The sequence below is a fragment of the Hirundo rustica genome, chromosome Z, assembly GCF_015227805.2.
Source record: "Hirundo rustica isolate bHirRus1 chromosome Z, bHirRus1.pri.v3, whole genome shotgun sequence".
In the NCBI taxonomy this organism is placed as follows: domain Eukaryota; kingdom Metazoa; phylum Chordata; class Aves; order Passeriformes; family Hirundinidae; genus Hirundo; species Hirundo rustica.
Window position 1 is genome coordinate 28,628,926 of NC_053488.1, and position 12,659 is coordinate 28,641,584.

At 35.8% G+C, this 12,659-nt stretch overlaps 1 protein-coding gene across 3 annotated transcripts in view; it reads right to left on the bottom strand.

Annotated features, from left to right (window-relative positions):
* KIAA2026 (KIAA2026 ortholog) overlaps nucleotides 1–12,659 on the bottom strand; it is a 50,248-nt gene that overhangs the window by 37,419 nt on the left and 170 nt on the right. Inside the window, exons 2-4 of one of the 3 annotated variants that reach the window (XM_040089365.2) lie at nucleotides 11,967–12,532; nucleotides 9,395–9,595; nucleotides 1,234–2,663 (exon numbers count right to left, since the gene is read on the bottom strand). In XM_040089365.2, coding sequence (XP_039945299.1) covers nucleotides 1,234–2,663; nucleotides 9,395–9,595; nucleotides 11,967–12,517 — 2,182 coding nt within the window. In that variant the 5' untranslated portion in view covers nucleotides 12,518–12,532. Of the gene's footprint in view, nucleotides 1–1,233; nucleotides 2,664–9,394; nucleotides 9,596–11,966; nucleotides 12,541–12,659 lie in introns of those variants that run through there. The other 2 variants (XM_040089364.2, XM_040089366.2) reach the window with 2 other exon arrangements.

Sequence of the window (12,659 nt, forward strand, 5' to 3'; positions counted from 1 at the left end):
CAGGAGATAAAGGACAACAGTTCCCCAAACTAGACTTGTTTGGGTTGTTATTCAGTTTGCTTGGTTTTAAGAAGACTGAAAACAGTGATGTATTTGGAGAGCTAACAGTCACAAAGGCAAATGTAAAATACATTCATTTCCCTGAATACTACATATATGAACTGCAACTCTTAAAACTTCTGTTTAGATGTGGGCAGTGAAATATCTTGGAAGGAGGAATTTGTGATTTAAGTAGTCAGACAGGTTCAAATATTTAGGGTCTAAATATTACTAGTTCTCCTAGCTTTAAATTTTGACTTCTAGCTACATGCACTGCCATCAGACCTTGGCTGGCTTCTTAACCTCCAGAAGATATTTTATCTGCTTTTCAGATGAAATCCAATTTTATCTGTCAGTCTACACTGTTCTGAAAAGCAGCTTGTCACTTTGAAAAATAAAATGTTCGAAGACGTCTGCTAAAATCTAGCACAGATAGCTTAGCCCAGGACTCAAAAGGATTAAGCTTTCGCATTGCTTCATATTACATCAAAAATACTACAGCTACCTGAACACTTTGAACTGACTTAAGGTTTTTGTAACTTTACTGTTTGCAAATACCTTTGAAATTCTCCAGTGAGTTAACTGAAATCTGGGTTGTGTATCACTTACCTGAAACACTTAACTAGATGCTGCCCCATTCTACAATAAAAATGTCATCAGCATAAATTCTGATGCCAATTCATCCTTATGTTGGACTCAGGCCCACTGTTTGGTGACCTAAGACTACACAGTTTCACTATGAATGACTTTAGATTCATCATCACATATTATTACTCTATGTTTCTCCATAACTGGGACAAGGTAATATTACCAGAAAAGAGAGAAACATTTCCACAATGTTATTTGCTATAATATAATATATCAAAAAACACCCTCAAGTGACACTCTCTGATGCTAACCAGTCAGTCACATTCATTCTCCTGAAGATTTTTTGCAACAAATTAACTCTTCTAATTAATCACATTCTCTACAAACACCTTCTGCAAATTAATCACAGTCTAATCAGCTGATGTTTTATATGCTTGTGTTATCAGGTAGGTAACTTTGATTCCAAAATTAATATACAAATTGTTTAATGCAATGAGGCTTTCCTTTTTCACAAAATAAAATACAGACTTATGAACTAAGAAAATAATTTCCAAAAAAAGTCTGCATCCTCCTAAATTTTACTGTAAGTAAAAAATGTCAGCTTACCAGACTTGTGCTTCTTATGTTTTGCTTTCTTTTTAATTATAAACAACTTGTTCTGGATCTCAGATTTATATGATTTGAATGGAAGAAGATGAATCTCACGCTTTCTTTGCAAGTCATCAAGTCTTTTCTGTAGATTTTCATTTAGAATATCCTTCAACTTCTTTTTTTTCTTTTTCTTCCTTTTTGCCAGCATCTTATTTAGTTTCTTATTATTTTGCAATAAGGTCTCAAGCACTGTTTCTTTAGCAGACTCATGGTAATTTCTGCCTTGGTTTTCATTATAAGTGCCATTGACATGCATTTGGCAAGCTTTCAGTGTGTTCTCCTTGAATGGACTCAGCTCAGATCTTACTCTGACCATTTCAGTGCAATCTTGTCCATTCTCCACGTCTGTTATTTCTTGTGAACTAGGGTGACCAACCATATCAACAATCTCTCCTGAAGTAATCAAATTTCTGAAGTTCTCTTTATAACAACCAGGTTTTTTGATGTCACAAACTCTTGAGGCTTTTATTTCACAGTCAATCTTCATATCCTCTGGAGTGACTCTAAAGCTACCTAAATGTGATCTTTTCTCTGGACAGATAACAATGTCCATATTTTTCTCTCCTTCTGTCTTGGAATGACACAGCAGTTCTCTCCCAGCAGAACCGACCTCCCCATTACTTTTGCTTCCATATTCATGTTTCACTCTTTCTGATTTAATACGTGGCACTTTTTTAACTTTGATGGGAAGAGATGGGAATTCGGGAGCCTGAAAAGGTTTTTGTTTGTAAATTCGAACATCTGCACCACAGAACTGTGGAAAGTGAACATATGCATTTTCCAAGCAGTCATAACCAAGAATTACTTCTCTGCATTCATGGATAGGCTGACCTAGCACTGCATCCTGAACATCCTTTTGTGTTTCATATACAAAGTCACAGAGACCTTTTAGCAGCCATACTTTTTGGTAGAACGGTAGCTCATGAAATGGTTTTTCCTCCAAGGGGTTAATTTCTCCAAGCACTTTGAAAAACTGGGGACACAATCCAAGTTTTTCTGCAGCACCATTAGGATTGTCAGTCTGTCCCACAACAGTATACCAGTGTTGCACTTTCTTTCTGAGTGCTGCTTCCCAAGTCCTGTAGGAAAATGTAGGCCTGCGATGTAATGTAGGTCTGCGATGAGGAGGACTTAACAAAGACGTCATTATTTTAGATAAAAAAACATTACACTGAGGCATCAGAAGACAACGTTCCAATTCATAGAATACTATTTCAGGTAAATTTAAAATCTGTTGTGCTAAACAAAGAAAATGACCAATAGCAGGAATCTCCCACATTGTCTCCATCCTTGTAGGTGCTGCTTGAGCTAAAAGTGATTTTTCCCATTCTTCTATTTCTTTCTGACTAGCTTCTTCTGCTTCTTTTCTTTCTTGATCTCTCTGCCTATTAAAAGAAATTTCATGAAAATTCAGATAGTGGGTGAAGAAAAAGAAATGAGAGAGGAAAAAAATCAGAACTACAGTATGTCAAACATACTTATCTTGAAATTATAAAGAGCATAGCATAACTGAAGTTTTACTTCAGTTTGTCTTACTTTGCAGTGCAGAATGCATCAACCGAGATGGTTAATCATTGTAGATTTTTTTTTATCACCACTAGTCTAAAAAAGGGGAAAAGATAAGAAAAAAGCCTGGCATATATCAATAGTTTGAGTTGTTTAGGTATTATGTTTTCAGGTATTAAAAAAAATATTTCCTTCCTCAATCCCTTTTAATCAGAATTAAGTATTGCCAGAAAACTATATATAAAAATATCTGAATGAAATTCCAGGTAAATCTTGTTTTCAACTGGTTCCGCAGTTGGCTCATGTCACCTGCCTTGTACACAAGTCAGCTTCATCAGCACACAAGTATACCCGTCTAATTGCTAAGTGCTTCATTTACAGCCACTTTGCCTCCCACCCAAAGGTGTGTTACTAGTCCGTTTGCAATGGTGGTCAAAAAAGAAACAAGTATCAGGACACACAAAGAATGTGAAGGAAAATAATACCAAAACCAAAATGTTTTTACATTAATTGGTCTGCCCTCACCTGAAAAAATGTATTCAGTTCTGGTCCCCCTATCTAAAAAACAGGATAGAGCAGAAATAACACGCATTCAGAGAAAGAGGCTATCAGTAACCAGAGACCTGTAAAAACTTCTGAGTAATCTGTGAGTCCACACAAAACACTAGCAAGAGGAAACATGACAGCAGTATGTAAACTTCATATGATAGACTGGGAACTTCTATTTGCTTTTATTTGTAAATTCATCATGAAATTTAAGGGCAGTATGTGTTAGAAAAAGAAATGCTTCTATTTCAGATAATTAATGACACATAGCTTACCATCTAAGATACAAGATATGTCAATTTATTTCCAAAGCAGAAAACTGGACATCTGCATGAATCACACAAATATCAAAAGTTACCAACAGAAGGAAACTTTCTTTAACACTGCTGCACTAGTAGACTAACAGTTTTGCCTGAAGGCACAACCAGATTCCAAAAGGCAGGATTAGGATTCTGCAGTACTTACAGAAAAGTTCTTTAGAGCTCATCCTAAGCTTCTTTTATATTTTTCTCTGAAGCTTCTATCACTGGTGAAAACTATCACCTGCCTCTAATACAAATGTGACCTGCTATTGGAATTTACACATCCTTATTTCCAAATGGTGAGCCTCCAATTTTATTTTTTCATAAACAAGTGGCAAATAAATGCCATATATCCATTCAAAGCATCAATGTCTTCCAAATTCAGCAAAAGAGCAATGATAAATTAAAATGTTTCTTTTGACAACATGAAGCTGATAGTGGCTTTTAGCTTGAAGGGGATGTATTTCAAGCATTAACTATTTTGTATTTCAAGCATTAACTATATTGACTATCTTAAAAACATTAAAAATGCAACGAACGTAGCTTTGTCCACATTTTAGTATCAGCACAGGAGGAACACGCCACGTAGGCAAAATAATATAAAATACAGCAAGACTCTACTGAATACTTTATCTCTTATAATAAAATTAAATGTTCAGTGACTTGTTGCCATAATTTGAACAGCAATTTTTAATACCACATACACGCATGCTCGTTATTTATATATCTAGTAAGTGCAGAAGGATAGACTCATGTAAAACATAAAAGGTAAAAGCAAACAGGTCAGTAAATTCTTAACTTCAGTCTCCTGATGCAGCATTAACTTAAGAATATAAAGGATGGAATATAAAGACAAAATCCCATTTTTCAGCATAAACTTCTATTAGCCATTCTTGTGAATAAACCATTAAATTCGACAATACTACTTTGCACATGTAAAGTGGGCATTATTTTTATTCTGATTTATGTTCTATTTTAATGTGCTAATATTGCAGTGATATAATAAATAAAAATAACTGAAAATAAGAAATAAAAATAACTAATGTCCAAGTGAGGCAGAAGAAAAAATTACATTAAGCAAAAGTGGTCTGAAACATAAATTTCATAGCACTCTTCGATTCCAGTCCCTCATTCCTCCTAAATGTAAAACATACTTCATATAATAACCTCCTGCTTCCAAAAGGTGTGAATTCTATCAACATATGGCAACCAGACTAAAAAGTGAGTACATGGTGAGATTGAACATATGTAGAAACCACAGCATTTCAGTATCCTTCAATAAAAAAAAAAAAAGAAGCTGTAGGTGATCCAAGAATATTGTCTTTGCAAGTAGTTTCAACTTTTTACCAAGTAATAATTCAAATCAAGGTAGAATTAGCAAAATAAATACAATACCCTAGATTCATCTCTGCCTAGATAAAATCACAATTATTATATCATTTTTAAAAATGTTTTATAAGTTTCTTTTCAAAAGAAAATTGTAAGTTGTTTCACACATAAAAAGTTTGCCTTGTCTTTAAGCTGTTGTTTTATTGCAATATCTTTTGTCATTCCATTCTCAGCAGACATTAAAAAAAAAAGTAAATAACAGCACACTTTCACATATTCATTAGTGAGGTCTTCCTGCTAGCATCCTTTGGAGGGCATAGCTTTTTCTTGGGATGGTTATATTTGAGAGGATAAAGGGATGCAAAGAGAGAACAGGACACAGGGTAAGGGAGCTCGGGTGAAGGAAGAGAGAAACTGGAGAGGGAGGTAAAAGAGAGACATTTGATATTTTAGTGACACAAATATCCTTACACTGAGGAATTCTCTGGACATACATATTTGGGTTTCATGATGACAGCAACTGTAAAAAAACCCTGTTTTTCATACTTTTATTTACATTTACAAGGAATATGTTTGCATACATAAGTTTGTATTGGACTTACCGTAGTAACAAAACTATTGGAAGGTGAAGCTGATTTTTCTAGACTAACAATGGTCATATTTCTAGAAGACGTCTGCAACAGTTGTTTTGCAGCTCTTGAGTGGCATCTGACCTTAAAACTCAGCAAACATGACACCCAAGTAGAGATAACACCCAAGACAGAGTCCAGACATAACTCACTACTCTTCTTATAATCTCCTCTGTTATTTAAGGCAGCAGACAAATATCACCAGCAAATTCCTTCTTGTTTGCAACAGGAGATTTCTTGGTGGGAAGAGGAGACCAAGACTAGATTTTATTTTGTTCTCCCAATTATCACATCTAACCTTAGGTATTGATTCAAAGGTAAAAGGTCAGACACTGGAACTCTTAATGACAAGACACAGAGAACTGTTTTAATGCACAATAACTTGTTTCTACAAACTTTCTTTTAAAATATAAAATAGAAAGTTACATACAGATTAGCAAAATTACATGTTATTCTAAATTAACCCAAGATTTAGTAGTCAGAAGATACTAAATTTGGAGATGCCCATATAACCTTATTTCTGTATCTCAAATATCTTAGATAATATTATTACATACTCTGTATTTTTCCACTGGATCCAGTTAATTCCATGCTAACACCTTCATAAAAATCAAAGTTGACTATATAAGCATATCTTATTCCACAATTTCCTTAATTAAATTACTAACTTGCAGCCAGAATTCAATTCTTTAAATGCTTTAGAGAACATGTCTGAAACTTATCCCAAAATCATGTCTACAGAGATGAAAGACACAGAACTGCCTACACAATTTTCAAGAAATCAAAGCCATACAGACACGTAATTTCCACTGAAACCAAGAAGTTAACTATCTGCCATTCGCTGGTGGTTTTAAAAATTTCAACAGGAATCTACTTTTATATTTCAGTATCTAACTAATTAGTCAATAATTTCCAACTATAAAATAATTCCACAACTATTTATTGTTAGCTAATATGTAAATTAGTTGATTTGTTACTTACTTAGCATGTAATCAAGCAGCTGAGTAGAAACTCACAGAAATGTAATTAATAATTTGAAGAAGATGGGCAGATAGAAGATATTCTGATAATTACAACAATTGAACAAAAGGAATGCTTACAAACAAGACTGACAAAAGTAAATCAGATGTTGTCATATATGCAGTTTGGTGGGGGGAAATGCTTTTGCTGCTGTACAAAAACTGTTAATTGCAAAATAGTGAAATCAGCTTTGCAACGATACCTTGTCAAGTTTTTAGACATTGAGTCTGCCATTATGAATGTGTCACTCGAGGAAAGTTATAAAACATTACAGAAAGGGAAGTGAAACTGATCATGCAAGAAATGGATAAATTACAAGAAAAAGAGAACTCTCAACAAAGGCTACATATATAACAAAAGTAACTAAGAGATTTGGAGTAGGATTCCCTTAAGTTAATTACAGAAGAGAAGATAAAAATCCCACTTCAGAATGTTCTTCTATGCAGTTGAAAAAAAGTTTGCAAAATCCATTTCAAGGATTTTGTGGGAAAGAATTAATCAAAAAGTATTTTAAGGCTTCAATTTACTGATTTAATTTGTACTTAATTTTTATTTCTATACAATAGACATGATTATTTATGTTTGACTATTTTAAATTTAATTTTATTTTTATTTACTTCACATCATAAGATGTATTATGACATAAGATGTGTATTATGACAGTATCTAAATATCTACAGCAAATAATTGTATAGGAACTTGGACTTCAACCAGCAATGTCTTTAGATATGCGGCTAAGTTTTATAAAAAGGCCCTTGCATTTGCAGCATTAGTTTTCTAGGACTGAAAGCATGCAACCCTCAGACATTCTAAACTAAGGTAATTTATGGCTACATGCATAAATTACAACTACAAGCACACTGTGTCACCCACAAGATGGCCAGAAGCTAAGCCCTTTTTTTATGTTCCTGATAACTCATCTTAAAGTTGGGTGAAGAGCAGATGCTGCCTATCCAAACACAACTGATTTGCCAGCGCTGTGCTCTCCAACTAAAATACCCTAAGCTGCAAGCTTCCACATTGTTTACAAAGTACCTCTTCTGTGCCAGCCTCAGTGAATTAGATTTCTAAACAAAACAAAACAAAACAAAAAAGCAGAATAACCGTTTTCTCTTCTTAATAACATAATATATACTTTAGCAATAAGCCAAAGTAAGTTTAGAAAGTTGCAATACATTTTCAAATAAAAATAATGGTGAAAGTATGTGCATTTATATGTGCAACACTTCAAAAATTTACATATACTGTAAAGTGTGATCTTCACTGGAAATGTGCAACTAACTTCATACACGTTCCAATTTCCAAGACCTTTTCATAAAAGTGCTAAGAAAAGGTACTTTTTGAAAAATTTTGGTGACCTGGGAAACAATTGGTCCAAATTACTTTGAAAACATGGTGCGATTATGAAGTAAAACTAAGAGAATTTATCTGAACCATCATTACTTGGAGAGGTCAATAGAGTCAAAGAAATATTAAACCAGCTATCTACTAACAGACTTTTACTGCTTCTTAATAAGGGTGCAGTTCAGAAATGTAGGGTGTAAAGAGGCAAGTTAGTCATGGCCTTTTTCTGTCATCATGGAACATTCTGTAGAATCAACCATCTTCTGCCCAGGATCTGAGACTTTTGAGTATATCCAGATACATGGATTTAACAGTTAACTACTACAGCTTGGCAACAATGCACTTAAAACAAGCGTATGAAAGCGTAATTTTTATATTGTTTGGTAAACTGTTCTACAGACTCTACCAATTAATGAAAATCCAACGAAAATGTCCTTCATAATGTTGTTTTCAAGTTCTGAGTTCTAGATCACAGAGCTGAGCAAAAATCAAGAGAAATTTACCAAAGAAACAATAACCCTAATGATCTTTTTTTGTTTTTTTTTTTTTGGCTAAATGTGATTAGAAGGTTAGTGGATTAGAAGAAAGAAGATGTTCTACAGAACAAAGTACTGTCTAACAGTTAAGTCAGCCATATAGCTTCAAATCTGCTGAAAATTAAGATTACCTGCAAAATTAAAAGTGAGTTGGCTACGTATGGGAAAAAGTCTACAAAGCTGGGAACTTTGAAAAAAGCTAGAAAAATATTGCTTCCTGAACCAAATACTGTCTTACCATTGTGCCCCATATTTAGATACAGTCACTCAAATTACTGTTTAAATTTGTTAAAGTAAACAAACTTAAAAGCTTCATTTTCCTCAAAGTGAAACATATTAACATTAAACACTGCCTGGAATTATATAGCTCTTAAATTTAAGAAGACCACAAAATCTTGGAATTATTTACATGTACAATCTAAAACTGTTACCTAACTGACAAGCTGAAATGCCACATCAGTGAGGTAACAGCAGAGACACTGGCAGAGATAATTTGATTTTGCCTATTAGTGAGAGAAGAGTGACAAGAACACGGAATTAGACTATAGTTAAGCATTTCAGTAGTTTTTAATCTAATTATTGCATGAAAAACTGTCCAAGGATACATATGATAAACCATAATGCACTAGCAGGAAATTACTGTGGATGCTTTTAGTTAATATTAGAAGTTTTCCTACACTAAAATAAAAGCAGCTGTAATTTAATTCAAAACTTAAATGACCTCAGCAATTTTTCAAGAAACTGGTACTAATTCTTTGCTTTATGGATGTACCCTAAAACCAAGAGCACCATTAACATTTACTTACTTTAAAAAGGCATGAGAAACTAGTCTCTTTAGAAAACTAGGAAGAGACAACTATTTAAAACTAAAACAAACAAACAAACAAAAAGTTTTTCTTATTACCTCTTTTCTTCTTTTGCTCTCAGTTGCTCCTCTTGTCTTAGAACCTGAACCATCACGGACTCAAACATGCCTGTTGACAAACCTACTAAATTGCGAGGCATGGAACGACGTCTTGTAGAAATGCATGCTGTTGTTTTCTCATCCTCCTGCCCATAACATCCTCTAGATGTTACAGCTAATGATGTTTTCTCTCTTAAATGCCTAAAAGAAAAAAGCAAGCCAATTCACAACTACAAACTTCCATACCAGTGGCACCTCAATGCCTAGCCTACCAAGTATGGAATGAGCATGTTCACTCAGGAAAAAACCCAAAAAAACCCAAAACAGTTATCTTTTTCACCTGCCATTTCTTTTCACTTTGAAAGTTCCTTTATGAAATTTTAAACTTAAACCCAACACACTAATATGACCTATGTTTTCACACCAGTTAAAAAATGTATCTTTACTACATGTTACCAAATATTATTTGGAGACGGAATTCTTTATCTTAATCCATTAAGATATAATCCATAATCTTAGGCATTTGGAAAGAAAAAACTTCCACAAGACCTAAGACAAGAAAGTATCCTTTTTAGCAGATAACTAAAAATAGGGGGCTGGGTGGTGGGGCGAAGGTGCATTAGTTGGTTTAGGCTGGGGAAGCATGTGTTAAACACTGGTTTCATCCTATTTAAAACTACAAAAACTGAAAGACAAAACCCTAGAAATTTATTTGCAAAGTTACATTTCTTCTTGCATTGTTTCAAAACACTCCAGTAAAAATGCTATGAGTTTTTCACAACCTGTGAAACATTCGAGGAACAGAGGAGAAAAATCCAACCTCCATTCAAAAGGAACCTCCATTCTAAGGTAATTTTCTTTGTCTTGTAGTATCCAGGAATTATACAACCAGCACTGATTGATTCCCTTGAAGGGGATCATTGACCTAAACACTGTTCTGTAATGACGTAAGAACAATTGTTCCAAGAAGTAGCTCTTCAGTTTCATTTTATAAATTACATTATGTTAAACACTTCAAACAAATTTGTGTAATTAAAAATTGTAAAAGAACTTTGAGACTTCTAAGCTCCATAATCCTTTATACTATACTAAGTTCCTAGAAACTTCTACTAAGTTAGTGCACACAGACATAATGAAAAAATCTTTACAAATCTCTGAAGAGTTAATACAAGACAAATTGACTATATACTAAGGCAGAATTATCTTTAGACAGTTCATATTTCCTAATGTTTATCTGAAAAAGACTGTGCATGGAATGACAAGAGCAACTGAAATTATTTTTTAGTAAATACCTATATTGTTATTTGAAAACACAAAATCTTCCAAGTTGCATTTGCTTATTCATCTGCCAGCAGTAACTATTAAGCCAGGGATTTTGTGTTGTTGTTGGTTTTTGTTTGTTTGTTTGTTTTTGTTTTGGGGTGTTGGTTTTTGTTCTGTTTTTTTAATCAAGTGTTACTTAAGCAAACTACGAACATTCATGCCCCACGACGTTCAGCTCCTCTCCTTCTACTACCCGATTGTCCCAAAACTGCTGTTACACAGAAAAGTTTCAAATACACTGTTGCTACAGCAGCACTGAATACATTCATTCTGCTTTCAGGTGACTTCTTCACCACTCTCCTGAAACGTTTTTCGTACATGAGCAACGTTCTTACCAGCTTGCAGTTCATGCTGTGTGTCACTAGCAAACTTAGAACTGATGGATGCATATAACTTTATGTATTTTCCAACACTGTTCCTTTTTCGCTTTCATCCTTCACCAAAAACACCTCTTGGTTTTTACATGCAGAATACTATATCATTCAGAAGACCGGCGGGCTTTTCACTGTAAGAAGCCACCATGATTTTCTCATAATGACTGAACTATGCCTATGACAAACCCATGAGAAAGCCTGTACTTCAGTTGTGATTTAATCTGGGTTTTCTACTATATAGCTCGAGAGCCTTCTATGTTTCAGCTGCTTTGGCTGATAGGAAAGTTCCTGCCAAGGAACATTTCAACTTACCGCAATTTCCATTTTACCATTAAAGACTATAGTACGGCAAGCATTGCCTCTCATTTTATGGTTATCAAAAAATAAACTATTTCAAAGCAGGTAACCTTGGCTTAATATTTTATTCCTATGTATTTTAAGGGCGGTAAAAATTTCACAGATTGTAAAAATAACAATTTCTAAGAGCCAAGTATTAATATATAACTTAGGCAGTTTAAAACAGAATAAAATAAACAGAATAAAATAAAGAAAGAAGCATTTGACATCTTGTGTAAACAAGTGTCCCTTCATGTTCTCAAAAGGCTTCTTTCAGAAGGAAAATCTTAGCCAGGAAACGCTGTGCTCTATTTGGCATTATGAGTTTTGGAATTTCCAAAGCGTTTTGAATTAAGATATGAATAGTTCCCAGTAGGAAACGTTAATCTTCATGAAAGTATTGAAAGTTCCAATGTTATTTCGGTAGTGGGGTTTTGTTTGATGCTTGTTTGAGGAATTTTTACGTAAAGAAACACACCCTCCCGTTCTACTTTATGTAAAGAACACGCGGCACGGCCCCTATCGTGTTGTACACCTACCGGGATAGCAGCGCCAACTTCTGTTCCAGCATCATCTCCAGCTTCTGGGCCTGTTTGGAGAGCCAGTGATCCACACCGTGCAGCCGATAGCAAGTCTCCAGCATGAGCCGGAAGTCACACACGAAATCTGCTATCCCCGTGTACTGCCCACTTGAAAATTTCTCTTCCATTTTCAACAGCCATATTCCAGCTGGCAATTGCTGCAAGGACTGGCTGCTCTTACGGCCAGAGAGGGAGCCGGCGCCTTCTTCCCCGAAAGATGCCTGATCCGCGAGGGGCTTCAGGAACGGCGCCGTCAGAGGCCGGTACTTCTCCAGCAGGAATTCGCGCAGGATGCGGTACGCCTGCTGCAGCTCGGGATTCAGGCTCTGCTGCCAGGCAGCCTTCCCTCCCTCATCATCTACCTCCTTCTCAGGCTCCTCCATCCCACTCCGAAGGGCCGAAGGCCGATCCGCCGACAGGTCTTCGACGGACTCCATGTCTCTCGCGCCGGGCCCATTCTCCGGCATCTGCCGGGGACTGCGGCGCTGCGCCTCGCCCGGCCGCCGCATCCGCACCGAGCTCACCTGCACACACAAACACCGCTCAGCGCCCCGCCGGGCCGGGGGGCGGGACGCGGCTGCCCGGGGTGAGGCATCGACTGGGCTGGCGCGCGGCCCCGCCCGCCCGGGGACCGCGCCCTCGCCCTCAGGG